Source organism: Pongo pygmaeus, chromosome 2 (genome assembly GCF_028885625.2).
Source record: "Pongo pygmaeus isolate AG05252 chromosome 2, NHGRI_mPonPyg2-v2.0_pri, whole genome shotgun sequence".
NCBI lineage: Eukaryota > Metazoa > Chordata > Mammalia > Primates > Hominidae > Pongo > Pongo pygmaeus.
The window spans coordinates 184,614,963-184,635,422 of NC_085930.1; the positions used below are offsets into that span (position 1 = coordinate 184,614,963).

The following is a 20,460-nucleotide window of genomic DNA, read 5'->3' on the forward strand; positions in this document are numbered from 1 at the left end:
TAGACTATTGAATCTTTATATAATGCTATGTCTTTAGTTTGACATTAGTTAATGTTTTATAATTTCCTATTGCTTATGGAGAACCACTTAATTTTAATATCAGCCTTAGATCAGTATATAGATGATATAGGTATAATGCTGAATCTTTTAAATCTAACATCTCATTGATATTTTTATTGAAACTTGAAATAATTTGGAAATCTTTGAAAAGTTCAAATAAGTCCTAAATGCCTTCAGAAAATAGTTGATGTCTTTTGTACTGAGAAATGGATTCAACTTTAACATCACACCTTCTAAAAATAGCCATCTTGCTTTCATATGATTTATATTTTCCTTGAAGCGACCTTGCAAATGTGTCACTTCTTTTGTTTCATTTCATAGCAAACGTACTATGAGAAAGTGAACAAAGCCTGTCCTGTGAACTCTTTGATTTGTGTATCTCTGTACACTTCACGAGTTGGGCATACTGCAGAAATGTTAAATTTTTTTTCCTCACAGGAACCTCAAAAGAATTAAAAAAAAAGCAGTAGCAGGACAATATGCAGTATCAGAAGGAGCAACAGAGATTTTGTTTTTTTTTTTTTTAGTTCTGTTGGACAGTTTATGGATAGTATTTGTCACTGGGATAATGTGACTCATTTATATTGTACCTATTCTTCTGTGGAGCTAAAAGCACTTTATAAGCATTCTCATTAATCCTCAAGCTTTGCTATGAGCTAAGTATTAGGCAGCTTTTATTCTCACTTTATGGCCTGGGAAACTCCAGTTTAAGGAATGTCAGTGTGCAGGCATTTGCAAAGTGTTCCAAAAACAGCCAATGGGGTTAACAGTAACGCGTGGACTATGACGAAGCAGTGAAGGTCAAAAGTTCTTTGTATGCAGAAGTGTTCTGTGTGAACAGGTCAGGACATTTTACTTTATGTATAGGCTTTATAGTAATACTTGTCCGATGAAGCCAAATACTAAATATAATTATTTAAAATATTCTGACTCTTCTTTCCCTTCAGGCAAGTCTTCCTGTTGAATCCGTGTGATTAATAGGACTTTTATTCTTATACTCATCCAGGATTGAAACCTTAATTGCCTTCTCTCTTAATTACCTCGTTGCCACTACTCTGTTCAGTGGGTTGCCAAGTCGTGACCATTCTCTTTTCCCAGACTTTTCACATGGATCTTTACCTTTCTGTGTCAAGACAGCTATTACTTCTTGTTGAGAAAAAAAAAATAGCTTTTAACAGTAATGACATCAGAATTTTAATTTTGAAAGCTAAAAGAAGTAGACTCTGAACTCACCTGTGTAGCTTACCAGCCATATGACTCTTAGCATTACATTGCTTCTGAGCTTTAGAGTTATTTCTATCACATGAAGATAACAATAACTAATTTGAAAAGTTGGACCCTCATATATAAAGTGTAAAAATGGAATGAGACAATATATGCCAAGTATCAAGCTCTGTGCCTGGCACAAATGGGATCTATTTTTACTGTTTTCATTGTGAATACAATACATTGTGAAACAGAATTTTTCCAGTTCTGTTCCTTCTGCATATCATTCTCGAATCAAAATTTCTAAAATCCCCTTTGATGGTACTAATTATCTTCGTAAAACTCTGTGAAAATCTCCCAGTACTTACTCAGTTTTCTTAATTTAATATGTAAAACCCACCATAATAAAGACTCTATAATTTTAGTCTTAATCAACACCATATGTAGTCATCTCCGGTTAACCTTGGCTACTTGCCGTTCCCTTTTCACAGCTTTATTTTCCTCCCACAGATCATTTAATCATGTTGATTCTTTTGCCTGGAATCAGCTCCCCTACAGTCATTTTCTGTAGAGTTTGAAACATATATGGAAAAACTCTGTCAAAGCCAGGCTCATTCTACACCAGATGTAGCTAATGAGAAGAGTTCTATTAATTGTTTTTTATGGCTCTAGCCACTACTTTAAAAGCACTTCTTATTTTCCCATGAGGAGACAAAAATCTTGCTCAGTGGGGCCAGACTTTGACATGCTGACCACTGAGCATTCATGGGAACGTGTTCTGATAGTTATTCATCAGCAACTTACTTTTATTGTTTCCTCTGACTATATCACTGCTCTTTACAAGTACCTGTTCTCTTTCATCTGGTGTTCCCAGTCTCTTCAAGCCTGCTGAAGCATCTTTGCTGGTTTATTTCACATTTCCTGGTCCAAGACCTGGGATTTTCCGGCTTCTCTATCTCTTTGATTCATTAAATAGTTGCAGTCATGAAGCTGGATGTTTGCATTTTCCAGTCGTCTCCCAGCTCTTCTGGTTTGCTCCCTGTTTCCATCCCAAGCCACAAATATACAATCAAATAGAGTTGCCGGACGGGGACCTGTTCTTGCTCTGGAATAACTTCTTGGACTCTTTTTCTTTTCCAGTAACATCCCACTCATTTCCTACCTCATCTAAGAAACATTCACAGTGTTGACTAAGAGTGACACAAAACATTCTTTAAATGTAGCACTGGCATAATATAACATCATTGGGTTGTGAAGAAGATTAAATGAAGGAGCTGAAAAAGAACATTTTGAGCAATGTGAATAATCTAGACTTTTGTTCAAGCTCCATTATCATGAAAATGCTTTTAAAAGATGACTGTGCATAGGGCTATTTGAAGTCCTACACACAGGAACTAACAAAGACACCATTCCTATCCCTTAAGAACACCCTAGCTTATTAACAGGACCATTAGCGCTACACTAAGCACAGCCATGTCTCTAACTGTGCCACTATAGCCTTTGCTGTGACTTCAAAGAAAACTCATTATTAAGTAAAATAACCTTTCGATACACTGAAAAATATTACCTTATAAGAAAGTAGGCAATGCATTACCTTAGACTTTTATCCCTAGCCTTTTTTTTTTTTTCTTTCTCTTTTGGTTGTGAATTTGGGTTCCATTTCATAAAGTACTTCGAAGAAATGTACATCCAAAACAACTTACCAAATTACATTCACCACATTGTAGAACTTTTATGTAAGAAAATTCTCATATGTATAAATTCAGAGGAGGAATTAATAGAATATTTCTGACTGGAGTTCTCTGTAGAAACACTTTTCAATGATGAAATGATGAATCTGTGTCTCATTAACCGAGGAAATTTTTCCCATGGCAAGTGTTTTAAAATACCAATATTTTTCTTCCAAGTATATTTTCTCTCACTATATACCATCACTACAGCAGGAAACAAGTGGTAATCGGGTCACAGTTCTACATATGACTAAGAGTAAAAATTAATTTTAATAATATTTTAAGAAAAATGATAAACCAGGAAGGGAATATATTGAAATCTTTTACACTACCCATTCCAAACATGACGGGCATTTCTGTAATAATAGTAAGACATTCACCTCAAATTTAGATGTATGCATGTAACTACAAAGAGCCTCTTTCAACATGAAAATGGAAAGATTTATATTAGATTAATGTCAAGAAAATGCTGTATATATTATGAGTTTAAGAACTCAGAAGATGTGGAAAACTATCCCAGAGTCACTTCCTAATTAAAAGTGGAGCAATGCCAGATACTGGTCTCCGAACCCCAGGCCAGTCTTCTTTTCTTGTGTCAATGTTTCCACGTCAAAAACAGGAAATACTCAGGAAACTACAAAGATCTGAGAAGTACTTCATATATGCTGGCTCATTTATTCTAGCAACATCTATATCAGGGAAGCAGGGGTTAATTATTTTCCATTTTTATTATCTAAAAAATAAGTAAATCCAGAAATAAAGTACTGAGCTTCTGTCTGTTCATTTAATCAGTCTCATAAAATAATGTGTGCTTATGATCTGGTATGAAGAATTAACGGTTGCGTACTTTCATAACAACAACAAAAACAAAACACATTCATAGTTTATTTGCTGTCTTTTAAAAATGTAGTCTTTTTCCAAGGCTAGAAATTTTGCAAATCATTCCAATGTTTATACCCTTCAAGTAAGAGATGGAAAACTTCTCAGGGGAATGCCTCTGAAGCAGTTTACTTAGCTTATATTACATGTAATGTGCAGATGGCCAATTATTCCAGTTATGAATCTAGACTACTCTCCTCAAAGTAAAGAACAAACTAGATATTTTATCTGTCTCTTTGTTTTTCTTATGATACAGTTTATGGTTGTTTCCAAATGTTCATGTTTTTAGAATGCTTTAGGGGATAAAATAGTCTTGGAGTAGACAAATGAGGAATACCAAAGAATAGAAATGTTTAGAATTACATGGAATAGAGAATTAATTATCATTTATACAATTTTTTCTCTGAAATAGATTTAAAAAATATTTATCAGTATCTAAATATTACCACTGCTGCTATAAATCTTGATTTTCAAGGAAAATGACAAATTTATTAATGTAAACTTAGCAAGATAAAACCCTTTACCAGAGAATGTCCTGTTTCTTGGGTAGAAAGTTGAGGTTACAAAATGTCTTTAAAGAACACGTTAATGACCATCATCTACTTGAAAACACAGGATTGTTCTTTGTTTTGATGTGACTATATCAATATGTACTAAAGCAATAGAAACCATTTAAAGTAAGTTTGGAAATATATTCTCATAATTCTGTAAATAATAATCAATTCAATTATAGGACAGACTAGATTTCAACTAACATTTAATTAAGTACCATGCTTATGTCTTGTATAATGGCCAAAATCTAGTTTAACACCTGCTTAACTACACGTTAATCAAAACATTTTAATATAATAATAAAAATTATCCTCTGACTGTCAAGTTTAGCACAAATTCCAAAACTGCACAGCCAAAATTTTATACATATTTAAGCATATTTGTTGGAGGGAAGAGAATGATGGTAACTCATATATTATAGTCCTTTGTTCCCAAATAATTGTACCTAACCAATATAAACCTTGAGTTTGTATGTCTAAACATAAAAGAAAAATATTTTTAATCATGGTGAAAGTTTTCTAACCTTTTTGAGCCTGTTTCCTACTGATGATCAGTACCTATGGATAAGCTAATTGGAAAGGAAGACCCAAATTAATATTAAAAAAGACTTTACCTGTGTAGTACATTTTAAAAAGTAAAATTATACTCTGCATAATCTATATATTCTTTTAGTATCAGAATGCATATTTTGCTTTACAAATGGGTATATTGCTTTCTACTCCCTTTAATGTAAATGTAAATATAACTGTTGTTATGACATATTAGTTAGGTATGAAAGTATTATGATATCTACTAGGGAGCATAGCAAGATGTTTTTGCTTAGGGGTGGACGAATGAAATGAGAAGATGTGAACATCTGTGTCTTTATTTTTACAGTTTCATGGTTTCAAATTTTATATCATGAATCATAAATTTTAGGCTTATAATTAGACTAAACAAAACTATTCATTTAAACTTCGGTAATTAATTCATCAGAAAATTGTCACTGATCCCCTTCGTTTTATTCTGAGAATAATGCATAGCATGAAACATTTTTAAAGTAAGTTTCCATTTTAAACAATAATCTAAACAATACTCTGCTGACTTTGACTAGCCTTGATTGAAAATGGTAATATTTATAACCAGTGGGCTGTAAGATACTGAAATAATGAAGGATCAGCTGTATTCACAAGGACAACAAAATGACTAACCAATTTAGTGTACTGGTCATTTCAGAAAAATAACTGTAAATTTAGTGAGCTAAAATAAAAATGAAAAAACATTTGTGCCAGTTATTTAATGGTCTGATTTCTGTCAAAGTGGCAGCCCTCTGGAGAAAGTCAAATAAAATATTCCAGGATAACATCACTGATATCAGTTTGTTCAATTGATGTTTGGGTCATTTTCATAAAAGTGCAGCAGAAAATGTGTTTTAAAATCTCAATTTTTTTCAGCTCTGATTGTTTGGTTCTCTGGTAAGTCCACAGTATTAATACTTTCAGTTTGTCAGTCTTTTATTATAATAAATTATAATAGTTAAAAACCAAGAAATGAAAGATGTAAGTCAAGTCACTTAGCTATTGTAATATTTAATCGTGGCTGAAATAAAGTGTTATAAATGCAATTTTTGTCTTTGCACCACCAAGTTTATTTTTGAGGAAAGGACAAAAACAAAACCAAATGCTTTCTGAGCATCTTATTATTCATTTATTTATGTATTTATGTATTTATTTTTATTTTGATAAGTTTTGGGGGAACAGGTGGTGTTTGGTTATATGAATAAGTCCTTTAGTGGTGATTTCTGAGATTTTGGTGTACCCATCACCCAAGCAGTGTACATTGTACCCAATGTGTAGTCTTTTATCCCACACTCCCTCCCATCCTTTCCCTCAAGTCCCCAAAGTCCACTGTATGATCCTTATGCCTTTGTGTCCTCATAGCTTCGCTACTACTTATGAGTGAGAACAGATGATGTTTGGTTTTCCATTCCTAAGTGACTTAACTTAGAATAATGGTCTCCAATTCCATCCTGGTTGCTGCAAATGCCATTATTGTGTTCCTTTTTATGGTTGAGTAGTATTCCGTGCCCTGTATACACATACCATATTTTCTTGTTGATTGATGGGCATTTGGGCTGATTCCGTATTTTTGCAATTGCGAATTGTGTGGCTATAAACATGCATGTGCAAGTATTTTTTTTTTTTAATAATTACTTATTTTCCTCTGGGTGGATACTCAGGAATGGGGTTGCTGGATAAAATGGTAGATCTATTTTTAGTTCTTTAAGGAATCTCCATACTGTTTTCCATAGTGGTTGTACTAGTTTACATTCCCACCAACAGCGTACAAGGGTTCCCTTTTCACCACATCCATGCCAACATCTATTTTTTTTCGTTTTTTGATTATGGCCATTCTTGCAGAAGCAAGGTGGCATCGCATTGTGGTTTTGGTTTGCAGATCCATTATCATTAGTGATGTTGAGCATTTTTTCGTATGTTTGTCGGCCATTTGTATATCTTCTTGTGAAAAATGTTTTTTCATATCGTTAGCCCACTTTTTGACGGGATTGTTTGTGTTTTTCTTGTGTTTCTTATGTTTGTGTTTTTTTTTTCTTTTTTTTGATGATTTGTTTGAGTTCCTTGTAGATTCTGGATATTCGTACTTTGTCAGATCTATAGATTGCAAAGATTTTCTCCCACTTGGTGGGTTGTCTGTTCACTCTGCTGATTGTTTCTTTTGCTGTACAGAAGCATTTTAGTTTAATTAAGTTCTATCTATTTATCTTTGTTTTTGTTACATTAGCTTTTGGGTTCTTGGTCATGAAGTCTTTGCCTAAGCCAGTATCTAGAAGGGTTTTTTCCAATGTTATCTTCTAGAATTTTTATGGTTTCAGGTCTTAGATTTAATTTGGTTCATCTTGAGTTGATTTTTGGATGAGGGATGAGAACCCAGTTTTGTTATTCTACATGTGGCTTGCCACGTACCCCAGCACCATTTGTTGAATAGGGTGCCCTTCCCCACTTTTCGTTTTTGTTTTCTTTGTTGAAGATCGGTTGACTGTAAGTATTTGGCTTTATTTCTGGGTGCTCTATTCTGTTCCATTGAACTGTATATCTGTTTTAATACCAGTATCATGCTGTTTTGGTGACTATGGCCTTATAGCATAGTTTGAAGTCAGGTAAGGTAATGCCTCCAGATTTGTTCTTTTTGCTCAATCTTGCTTTGGCTATGCAGGCTCTTTTTGGTTCCATATGAATTTTAGGATTGTTTTTTTCTAGTTCTGTTAAGAATGATGGTGGTATTTTGATCGAAATTACATTGAATTTGTAAATTGTTTTTGGCAGTATGATCATTTTCAAAATATTGATTCTACCCATCCATGATCGTAGGATGTGTTTCCATTTGTTTGTGTCATCGATGGATTTCTTTCAGCAGTGTTTTGTAGATTTTCTTGTAGAGGCCTTTCACCTCCTTGGTTAAGTATATTCCTATGTATTTAATTTGTTTTGCAGCTATTGTAAAAGGGGTTGAGTTCTTGATTCGATTCGCAGCTTGGTTGCTGTTGGTGTATAGCAGGGCTACTGATTTGTGTACATTTATTTTTTAATCCTGAAAGTTTGCTGAATTCATTTACCAGTTCTGTGAGCTTTTTGGATGAGTCTTTAGGGTCTCCTACTTATATGATCATGTCATCAGCAAAGGGCGACAGTTGGCTTCATTTTTAACAGTTTGGATGTCCTTTCTTTCTCTTGTCTGATTGCTCTGGCGAGGGCTTCCTCTCTGTCCATTTCAAATTTGTTATTTAGAAATCACTTATAAAGAGACATGTTAATCATTTTGAAGGAGACTGAGAACTGTTGATTTGTGGTTTACTGATGTAGTTAATTTGGGAGAGAGTGAGCAAATACAGTTTTCATTCTTTCCATTCTTCTTTTTATATATTTGTCATTTTATAAACTATATAAATTACACTATAAAAAATATACCATGGGCTCTCCATATCCAGGTGTTTCACATCCATGGATTCAACTAACTGCAGATTGAAAGTATTTGGGAAAAATATCCCACAAAGTTCCAAAAAGCAAAACTTGAATTTTCTCCGTGATGAGTACTATGTTGAATTCCTGTGAATTCAGTGATATGTAGGCATTGTATTAGGTATTATGAGTAATTTAGAAATGCTTTAAAGTATATAAGAAAATGTGGATAGGTTATATGAAAATACTAGGCCAATTTATTTAAGGGACTTGAGCATATGCAGAATTTGGTATCCACAAGGGCTCTCAGAACCGATTGCTGGCAGGTACCAAAGGACAACTACGTAATGATTTAGGCCAGTGCTGATCTAGTGTGCATACAAATCACCTGGGGATCTTGATAGACTGCAGATTCTGATTCAGAAGGCCTGGGGTGGGGGTTGGGGTGGGACCTGGGATTCTGCATTCCTAGTAAGTCCCAGTTCTTGCACATGCTGCTTGTCTGAGGACTACACATTGAATAGGAAGGAACTATGCAACATTGAGTGAGTAGCAAGGATCTCATGTTCACACACACACACACACACAAATGAGGTGCACAGGGTTGAGTTATGTGTACTCCTAAATTCTGAAGTTGTGTTATTCTTCTCATTCACCATCATCATTAAAACATACCAGGCCCCTCTTCTATTTAACCAGCACATTTTTATCTTATCTAACCTCTCAGTGCTTTCATCTCAGTATGTGAGATTTCTAATCTCTGAAGGTTTATCTTCCCTGATGCTGTTTGGGTAATTGGCACTTGTATACACTGACTTTTCTTTATTTTTATTTTTATTTTTTTTATTTTTTTGAGATGGAGTCTCACTCTGTCGCCCAGATTGGAGTGCAGTGGCGCGATCTCAGCTCACTGCAACCTCCGCCTCCGGAATTCAAGCAATTGTCCTGCCTCAGCCTCCTCCTGAGTAGCTGGGACTACAGGTGCATACCACCTAATGCCCAGCTAATTTTTGTAATTTCAGTAGAGACGGGGTTTCACCATGTTGGCCAGGCTGTTCTCAATCTCCTGACCTCAGGTGATCCACCCTTCTCGACCTCTCAAAGTGCTGGGATTACAGGCGTGAGCCACCACGCCTGGCAAACACTGACTTTTCAATTAGGTTTCAATCTTGTCACACATATCAAAAAATAATATATATATATACTAGTTACTAACAGAGCATATTTTCTTTACACAGCCAACCAGATGAGATTGAAGTGGGCATCAACAGTTTGAAAAAGCATGTAAAAGAATTAAGGGTGTACAATTAGAACACATCTTACTTATTTTAATGCTAATTTCTTCTAAATTTCACCCACAGTAACTTTGGCTCTAGGTCTCTAAACTAATATACTATTTTTATTTCAGTAGTGAAGACACTTTGGTGTCACCTTGGTAGAGATGACAATAGTATCGTAGTGAAATTATTTATTTGTAACATTTCAAACAGTGAGTCAATGATGGAGTCAGACTTAGGACTTTGTTTATCCAATTTTCTCATTATACTATGCACATGTAGCATTGAATCAGGGATTGAATTATTGATGTAATGGGTCTGTTTGAGTCTTTATCTGGATTACAAAGATTGCATAACGTGAACAGAGAATTAGCTAGCTACTAAAATAAAAGTTGGTCCCCCTCAGTCTTTATGAAGCATAAACAAGGTATAGAGTATGATATAAATGCTGCAATCTAAAAGTTAAAATGCTAAAATGTAGTGTCACAGTCTTTTTTGTATGGTATCCTTTCTTTCGAGGCACATAATCCATTTAATTTTCATCTCATATCTAATGGATTCTTATAGTTCATAAATATGCTTTAAAATATCACTGAATAAAAATAGTACATGTGTTTAGCTTTGTTCAAAACCTCTTAATAATGTAAGAAAATAAAACTCTTCTTTCAGCTCTTCTTCAATAGACATAAGTTTTTTTAAAAAATAACTTCTGTCTATAATTTAATCTTAGTGTCCTGTAAAGTCCTGCTTTTAGTATCTACTCTCAGAAGTGAACTGTTTGTCAAATTTCCATTAAGCTGAAGGTAAAAAACAAATGAGGCACTTACTGTAGATATTTCAAAACTAATGCAAGTCTATTAGTCATGCAGCACAAAAAAATCAAAGATTTGGGTATGTTCAATTATGGTTTCGGGTTCACTCATATTTAACATTTAAATGCATTGCTTCGTAAGCTTAATAGAGCATTCTAGAGAAAAATGGAATGCAGTTATTGATTTTTTTATTAACATAAATATATCTTAAAGATGGTTTTATTTATTTAAAGACTTTTTATCTACAAAAGTTAATTTTAGGGCAAGGATAATCAGCGAATTGTTAGGGATAGATGGGTTTTGAAAGTTTATTTAATATGTCTGCTGGGGGAGAGTATTAGTTAGCCAGGGAGAAAGCATAACTATATAGCAAGCATGGAATTATAATTTATTCTTCAATTGTACCCCAGCTCAATTTTGTCAGGACTCAGAAAACCATTAAGACATAGGCATTAAGATTATTTTTCAAACAATTGTTGATTCTTTTTTCTACCATTAATTATTGAACTCCTGTTATGTACCTGACAAGGTGCTAGGCATTGTGTATCATACAATGATGTAAGTGACTTGGTGCTTGCTTTCAAGAATTTATAGTTCAGAGGGAATAAACAAAGTGATTTTACATAGTGATAATGTTGACTGAAAATAGCAAGTGTTGCAAAAAAGGTGCAGATGTAGCACACAGAGCTGAGGGTGCCAGAGAAAGCTTCACGTAGAAGATGACTTGTAAGTTGGGCTTTGAAGGAACTGAGTACTTTAGACGCATGTGATGCATGAGAAAAACAAGTGAAGTAAGAGGAATGGCTTAACCAAAAACATGGAGGATGTGGTTCATGGAGTATGTAAGGGTGTAGCTTAAGATTTTGCTTAAGATATATGAAGAAAACTGATAGGAAATAATATTGAAGTATAAGATTTGGGATTGTCAAGGGCCTTGAATGGCAAGCTAAAGAGTTTGGTGTTTGAATTGGGGAGAGATGCAATCATACAGCATCTTAAGAAGTTTCCGCAATCATGAAACCTTCAAAATGAGAGACAGCACATTGTGCGTCAATATTATTTCATTATCTCATGCACATTAAAAGCTCCAAATGTAATGGCTGAGAGAGAAAACACATACTGGGAAAACCAGATGGCTATCCCAGCGTTTCCCAGCTAGTTTGTACAGACATTGTCTATGCTTTGAAACATGAGTCAATTTGTCCTCAAGTGCAGCCTGGAGCAGTAGGAGACTTGAGGCTCATCACTTTTGGCTGAGAGCAGCCTCCTATGATCTGAAAACCCCTTTGGTTTACCTCAGTAGGTTGTACAACTATTAGCATCTTCTACATAAATTATGCAAGGCCTGGTACCTTGGCATGCCACCTGTGCAGTCTCACAGAGTCCCCTCTCCAAAGGTCCCCACACTTGATTTAATGCTCTCCTATTGCCATATTGAAATTCTTCATACTTTTTAAACAAGAGGTCCCACGTTGTCATTTCACTGTGGGTCCTGCAAATTATATAGCCACTTGTGGTTCCATGAATATGAAAACTGTTGGGAAATAATGACCTACACTGTGGTCCGAATGCACTGTTACATATATCTATATAAGGGAGCAATGAAATTATGAGGCCAGCACTGCTCTTATATAACAAAATGGATTCTAAGCTTAAATCTTAATTATTTTTTTCTTCAAAGCGATGACTTCCACGGCTGCCATAGGCCTAAGCTAAATATAATATTTTAGCCTTGTGGTCTTCCAGATGATAAATTAAGGAAACACTCCTGTAACATATTTTCTTATTTATAATCGACCTCCTCCTGTAGCCTGGATACCAGTATCATCGAGCGCTGCACCCGCTGAAGTCACATCAAATTAAATTCTGAGAAAAATCGTTAGCAATTATTTTCCCTAATAAAAGTTCTGAAAAATATAGCACTGCATTTGAAAACATCACCGGCTGCCTGATAAAGTCATTCTGTTGTGTATTTCCTTTTCTGAGTCAGTAAAAATATATAAACTGAATAAGTTTTCGTTATTTCCTTAAGCATAGTTTGTTCTCTCCATTATCTCTATTCTATTCGTGTAGTTTTTTGTACTTGTGTTATTATAACTGTTTTATTTTTTTTATTTTTTGAAGCTATAGGTGCATTTAGTTCATGTAAATAGTCAAAGATTTCTACAAGCTTAATTTATAAATATGTCACCTTCTCCTCCTCTACCCTGTGTCTCTTCTCTCCTCTCTTTAACTCCCCAGGGCAAATATGTAATTGTTTTTAACATCTTTAGTAGTTACTTACCTTTTATATTTACCTTCCTTCTGCTCAGTTATGTGTTGGTGTTTGTTTTTCAGTTTTATCCATTATACATTATATTGACTTACCACTTTGAGAGACAGAGACTTAACTTTCATAAGTATTCATGTACATCACTGCCTGACTTTTTCCCTTTTCTCCTTTTTGCTAAAAAGGATCATTTTTGTGTTAAATCAACAGTCATTATTTATATTATTATGACTATGTAAATATTATACATATTGTTCAATGATTAAATTTCTTCTTGCACAACTTTTGGTCCCTTTAAGCTAATAGTTGTCTCCCTTTATAGGTTTTTGTTCTTCTTTATAGCTAGACACTCTTCAAACTCTCACACTCTGATCTTACTGTAAATATTCTCTCAATATGTTAGCACACATCTGGTATTCTCATTAATCTGGTCTTCCTAGAGACCTCCCTCCCCAGCTCTGCTGACCACCTGCCATCATCCTCACTAGGTCTGCTGCCGAGGGGCCAACCTAGGGTTGCCCTTGGCTGAGATCTCTTACTTAAGGATGACAAAATTAAGTTGATTTGAAGTCCTGTATATGACTGGGATTTATTGACTGATAAGTTTCAATGGAGGATGTTGTGGGTGAGTTGTTTCTTTTATTAATTGACCTATTTTTGGTATTTTTAGATATTTTCTGTTGATCTCATATTTGCTAAGAGCGAATCTTCTATTGCCCTACCTGGAGAGAAGGTTTCTATATGCCAAAAGAGAAAACATCTGAGGAGTCCTGGCAATCACGACACCTTTTTTTTTTTTTTTTTTTTTTTTTTGTGACTGAGTCTCGCTCTGTCACCCAGGCTGGAGTGCAGGTTGCGTGGCCTTGATTCACTGCAACTTTTGCCTCCAAGTTCAAGCTATTCTCCTGCCTCAGCCTCCCAAGTAGCTGAGATTACAGGTATGCACCACCATACCCAGCTAATTTTTATACTTTTATTAGACACGAGGTTTCATCTTGTTGGCCAGGCTGGTCTTGAAATCCTGACCTCAAGTGATCCTCCCACCTTGGCCTCCCAAAGTGCTGGGATTACAGGCATGAACCACCATGCCTGCCCGACACCATCCTCTTTTAAGTGTGATGTTGCTCACTGTATTTGGTGTCTCCCTGTTCACTCTCTCACTCTCAGTTTTCTGCTAAAGTGAGGAAGGAACAGGCACCTGCACTGGCTGGGTGCGTGAGGATTCCAGAGGACAAGCCACTTCACAATCAAAATTTCATCAAATCCTCCTGTTTCTGGTCTCTTTTGCAGCCCTACTTTAATAGGTACCTGGTGTTGACAGTTTCTAACCCTTTCTTTGTTCGGTGGTACAAACAACATTCTCAGCTTCCCTACTAAGAACTTAGGTTTTAGATTTCCCCCTCAGGTCTTACATCACTGACACTTACATATCTGCTTTCCAACTAGAATCTTATTACTGTCTATTCTCCTGGCCCCTGTACATTTATGCTTTTTCATTCTTTTGTCATCATTTTAGTGGAGTTTTATGGGACAATGGAGGTAAGTGCATATGTGCAATCTGCCATCTTTAACTAGGATATGTCATTGTATTTGGACTAAATTTTTATTAAGTATCTCAAATAATGTTAATAAGTAAACAAGGTATAACTAAGGAGTAGATAAACAAGTGAATGAATATAAACTTACCAGTCATAATTTAAATACTTATTACAGATAACTTTTACTTAAGTGTTATAAATTTCTGTTTACTGAGGATTATCTTCCTTTGTCTTTTGAATACAGATGGAAGTTTTAGACAAAGCCGATCAAACCTCACCTCTCTGTTAGTGCAGCCCATCTCTGCATCCCTCGTTGCAAAACTGATCTCTTCGCCAAAAGCTAGAACCAAAAATGATGCCTGTAGCCCTCTAGAGCTTCCAAATAATGGTAAAGTATTTAATGTCGTTCTCTGTATTTTACAATTTTTGTAAAGACCATGATCATTTTTAATCTCTAAATTGATGTATGTAGGATTATTCTTTTCAAAACCATTGACTTTTGATGACGTGAGCATTATTTTCTTCTGTGGCTCTTTAGCAGCATGTTTGGGAAGTAATTTTGATAAAGACTGAGAGTTGACCAAAATGAGAGATTAGAAAAAGAAACCATTTTGAACTGCTACAAAGAAAAGTAGCGTTATAAATAAAGCATCTTTGTACATTCATGAAAATCTGCTTAACATAGCTTCCCGGTTTCAGCTTCAGCAGTCTCATTGCCTGCCAAGATTCAGTGGATAGCAGGCAACTATCTGGGGTATGAAGTCTTTTAGTATAAAGCATTAAAGCCTAATTCCTGCAATTGACTAAAAAATCCCTCTGCCTATACGCATCATCGCCCGAGAGATGCTTCCTGTACTGCAATGCAGTTTGTCAGGCCTTGTTGGACCACGTAGGATGAAACTGAAGTAGTTAAGCTACCTGTGGTGGGATGAAAGCCCTGGGCTGCATCTTATTCCTGCCTCCAGCCTCAGCATTAGGGTTCTAAAGAAAAGACTCTCTTTACAATTTGTTAAATTTGTATCTATTTGCTAGGAACTACAACTTGTGGGTTCTTTTTTGTGTCCAGACCTCTGGGCTCAATAGTCATGTTTTATCTCAACTGTTTTTCTCTTGACAACAAAAGCATACAAAAAAGAAAATATGTTGAAGAAATATGTACAAAAAAAATCTGAATACATTAAGGATTTCTCTGTTGGGGACGTATGCTTTTCAAAATCCTATAGATTGAGAGCCTCCTAAACTGATTACCAATTAAACAAGGTGGGAAAATTAGAAAACAGTAATCAGCCAATGTCCTCAAAGCAGGAATGAAGAAGCACTCGAGGAGCTTTCTGTTTTGTTTTGTTTTGTTTCTGCCATTTATTCTGAGCCCAACAAATTGATTATGGACTCTATTTGTTAAAATATGTAAACACCACCAAAATAATAGTGTAGTTCTAAGAGGCACTGGACTTGTAAAAGACCATATTTAAGCCCAGATTTAAATAATTAATTAATTCAATACAGAGCCCCCAATACATTCCAGCCACTGTCCTGCCCTCATGGAACTGACAGTCCCCGTGCTAGCTCCATGCCCTCTCCTATGTCACCTCCCACTGGAAACCTCTATGTCTGCAACTACGAAAGATAGCTACACCTTTATCATCTTAAATAGTTGTGAGAATCAAAGTATGATATGTGTATCAATTCTTTTTTAAAATTTTTTTGTGTTATATGTTATGTTACATATTTTTTGAGACAAGGTCTTGCTCTGTCATCAGGGCTAGAGTGCAAGTGGCTTAATCGTAGCTCACTGCAGCCTCAAACTCCTAAGCTGAAGCAATTCTCCTACCTCAGCCTCCCAAGTAGCTAGGACTACAGGTGTGTGCCACCACACTAGACTAATTTAAAAAGTATATATTTTTATAGCCACAGGGTCTCACTAAGTTGCCCAGGCTGGTCTTGAGCTCCCTAGATCAAGTGGTCCTCCTGTCTCAGCCTCCCAAGTGCTAGGATTATAAGTATGAGCCACCATAACTGGATTAATTGTTTTGTATATTGTAAAATGTTACATAACTATTAAGAAGTATCTTTGTTATCAAATAACTACGTTTTTTTAAAAAATGTAGACATGTCTTACTCTATTGCCCAGGCTGGAGTGCAGTGGCATGATCATGGTTCACTGCAGCCTCAACCCCCTGGGCTCAAGTGATCCTCTTGCTTCAGCCTTCGGAGTAGCTAGGGCTACAGGCACATGACACTACACCCAGCTAACTTTTAAATCTTGTTGTAGAGACAGGATCTTACTATGTTGCCAGGGCTAGTCTCAAATTCCTGGGCTCAAGCAATCCTCCTGCTTGTCTCCCAAAGTGCTGGGATTATAGGCATGAGCCATTGTGCCTGGCCAACATTAATTTTCTTCTTAATATGTAGAATAATGTCCTTGCAAAGCAAGATGACACTCTCCAGCTTCATTTCCATGATAAATTAACAACAGGCATGAAGCCTACAAGAAGAGTTGAGATATACACCCGTGTTAAAGCAAGAAAGATAGGCCTACTTTCTAAGGGATTATGACATATGAAATTGTTCTCATGGATATTGTTATGTTTTTAGAAAAATTGTTATGTTTTTTAAAAATTCAAAAAGATATATTTAAATCATTGAGAAGACATTTCATGTTATAATGAGTTATTTTTTAAAATACAGAATATACATTTAAATTTTCCACATGCTGATTGAGCAGTCTCACTGAGTCTGGTAAATCAGTATTGGAAAATCTAAATATATAATTGTATATTAACGTATAACCCTACATTAAACTGAATTTAATGTAGGATTATAACCCCTTACCCTAATGTTTTGGACAATAATGCTCATAGTTTTTCTGAGATAATTAAGTTTCCTCATAGATACCATAAAATGCATTAATTATTCACAGTGATGTATATCAGGATGGAACATGAAAAGCATACTGAATGAGGTACTATAATTTTTAGCAATAACAGCAATGCTTATTATTTAAGGATTAAAGAAATAATTTAAAACATATTATAATTATAACATATTGTTAAATTTTCTAAGTATAGCCCTGATCTTTAGTATTGGAAAATCTTCACTCAACAAGTTGGGAATGGGCACATTAAGAATATGTGTGAGAATGCACTAATTATTTATCCTACCCATTTAACTCTTTATGCACACTAAATCAAAATTCTCTAAAATCCAGCCAAAAATGTAATAGAATTTTTCTGCTACCAAATCAAGGACTACATTTAATACCTCTAGTGTTAAAGTGAGTCATTGTTCAAATTTCAGAAATTGAGTCTTGGTCCTGTTTGTCCAGATTTGGATTATCCTTGAACCAATCATCATAATATAGTTGATGCAGTCTGTCAGTAGGCTTGAGTCAACCAGAATCTATTTCTAGGGATATTGCCAAAGCTAATCATAAAATGTTGATGGGAAATGCTGGCAACAGTTCAAAAGGGGAAATTGGCAAATGGATGTTGAGAAAGCAAGTGTAGCTCAAGGATGATACAAGTCTGGCCAAGACTCAGTTTACAAACTTTAAGTAATGACTTGCTTCATCATTAAAAGTCAACAAGAAACCATGTAGCTCTGGGATCTTTCTCTAGCCATCTTGAGACCATGGGAATGCATCCTACCTGAAAATAAAGTCAGCATAGGAAGGGGTCAGATGAGTAAAGGGGAGAGAAAGATAGAAATAGAGATAGAGAGAAGGTGTGGAGAAAGACGGAGAAAGAGAGAGAGAAAAAGAAACCCTTATTTATGTGATTAGAGCCCTAAATAAAGCCTTGTCTGAAGCCAAATCTATTGAACTTTTCATATATATGAGTCAATACATTCCTCCTTTGTTTCAGCCTATTTATATTTGGTTTTTGGTTACTTGCAACTAAAAGCTATCTAACTGATACAAACCATAACACTTAAACTAAACGTAAGAATTAAATGCCTTCAAGCATGAGATAGGCTCAGCAAATTGAAGTGGACAGCTGGGCATTTGTATCGCTGTGAGAACTAAAAAAAAAAAAAGCATGAGGAATGGAAAAAGAATCAGGAGAAAAGTTCTTCCTTAAATAGATTGTTTGCATTGATTAGATAATTGGATACTGACTCCATTTCATTTTGAATGGTCTTTTTCTTTGTAGACCTGACCCATTCATTCAACATATTGTCGATATTTGTCTTTGAAGTTCAGTCAAAACATGGAAAACTTAATTTTCACATATCAGTCTGAGCTTGTGGTTAAAATTCATGACTATAGTAATTAAAAGGGAAGAAGAAACTTTAAAATCCATTAATGTAATTTAGGGTGAAAAATATAAATGAATCAAGTTAAAAATAAACATTTTAATATATTTGATGATTCACTTATTTTGAAAAAATAATTGTTTACACGTTGCTTAAAACTTATCAGTGATGACAAAGTTTTACCTAAATAAATTTAGATGATGTCTCTTCAAGTAGATATTCAAGTGCTATTATTTCCTTATTTCCTATTATTTCCTTATTTACAATTCTATATTTTTATGAAAATTACTTTTATTATTAAAGTGACATAACGTCTAATTGATCATCTTGTTCATAATTTTTACATATTTCTAATGCATTTTGAAAATCTTCCTAATCTGTTAGTAGTTACTTGAAACAATGCATTACTAGCATTTCTTGAATACAAATTTAAAAACATATATTGAACATATTATCTACAAGTTGTAGTTACACAAATATTCATTGACAAATGGTGCCTTTTAACTTGTCAAGAAATATCTATTAAAAGGAAATGTTAGTACAATTGAATCCAACATTGTGTATTCTTACATATGAAACTAATCAATCTGTTCAGAGCAGCCTTGGAAATGCTACATGTGAGAAGATCCAATACATTATGCTATTCTCATTAAAGAATGTCTTGAGATTCTCTCTCTCTCTCTCTCTTGCTGTGTCTCTCTTTCTCTCCCTCTATCCACCTACCTATCAATTTATATTGATAGGCAATGGAGTAGTATGATCTTATATGACATGGCTTCCTTTAAGTTCCCACATAACAAATGACAAACCTTTTTGGCCACAACAAAACAAAGTATTTTTTAGTAGGCCTTAAAAGAAAAAAAAGAAAGAGAAAACCAAAAACTTGTTTTTGAGCAGAGTGGGCTTTAATAATATTGATTAGGCTTTTCCAATCAACATGGAGGAAAATATTCAGAAGAAATGGGGAAAATTTTAATTTGTGCAGAGAACTTCTGTATAGCATGCATATAGATATGATAGCTGCTCTTTATCTGAATAATTCAGGGAGCTAGAACTCTTTAGGAAGAACTGATATGTGTGGAGACAAATGCCAGATCAACTGTCTTCAAGCAGTCAGTTACATAGTGAACCTAGGAGTCTGAGGTAGGAGCTGATAACAGAGTATTCCGTAGAACTAAAGATCAGCATTCATGAGCTGCCAGTCTGAAGTCCTTGGACAAAAGGAAAAAGAGCTTCAGAATTCACTTTGAAGGACTGTTCATCAGGGATCTTAAATGGAGTGAGCATAGGGGGGAAACCTATTGTCCAAAGTCCACAGAAAGTAGTCAATTCTCTGTTTCCTGGGGAGTGCAGGCTGGGCTTACCAAAGGTGACGCAGATCTGACATTCACCCAGAACTTCTCAAGTTTCCAGGATTCTGTCTCAACAGTTTTGATTTTAGAAATGATTCAGCTGGGGTACAGTCTAGAGTTTTTGTTTGTTTGCTAAGACTTAAAGACAACCTGATATGTACACTTGAAAGCAAAATTACTTTAAAAAGTGTTTTCTACTTTTTCAATATTTCTCAATGATTTTACAGCTTCTTATATTCTTAGCATATCATTTTTCAAATACCTGTCACTTTTTACAAATTATAGAAATTCCAACTAAACTTTGGAGTTTATGTGTGATAAAATCCATTAGTGTACACCCTATCTTTATATTTTTATGTTATGGGCCAACACTGTCATTTACTAAACAAAAACTTGCAAAGATTCCTCACTGCCTTTGTGTTTCTATATTCTGCTATTCCTTGCCAGTATCCAATATTTCTCCTTATTATTCTGTTCAGTATTATCCAAATATGTCTTGCATGTCTGTGTCTCTAAGTTGTAAAGGCTCATTTCCCTGTAAATTCTTAAGGTTCAGTGCAAGTGTTATATTCTCC

At 34.9% G+C, this 20,460-nt stretch overlaps 1 protein-coding gene across 15 annotated transcripts in view; it reads left to right on the forward strand.

Moving 5' to 3' along the window:
• NAALADL2 (N-acetylated alpha-linked acidic dipeptidase like 2) overlaps positions 1-20,460 on the forward strand; it is a 1,372,789-nt gene that overhangs the window by 1,007,634 nt on the left and 344,695 nt on the right. For all 15 annotated transcript variants that reach the window (XM_054481096.2, XM_054481101.2, XM_063662440.1 and 12 more), the window contains one exon: positions 14,524-14,667. In XM_054481096.2, the coding sequence (XP_054337071.1) occupies positions 14,524-14,667 (144 nt within the window). The remainder of the gene's footprint in view (positions 1-14,523; positions 14,668-20,460) is intronic.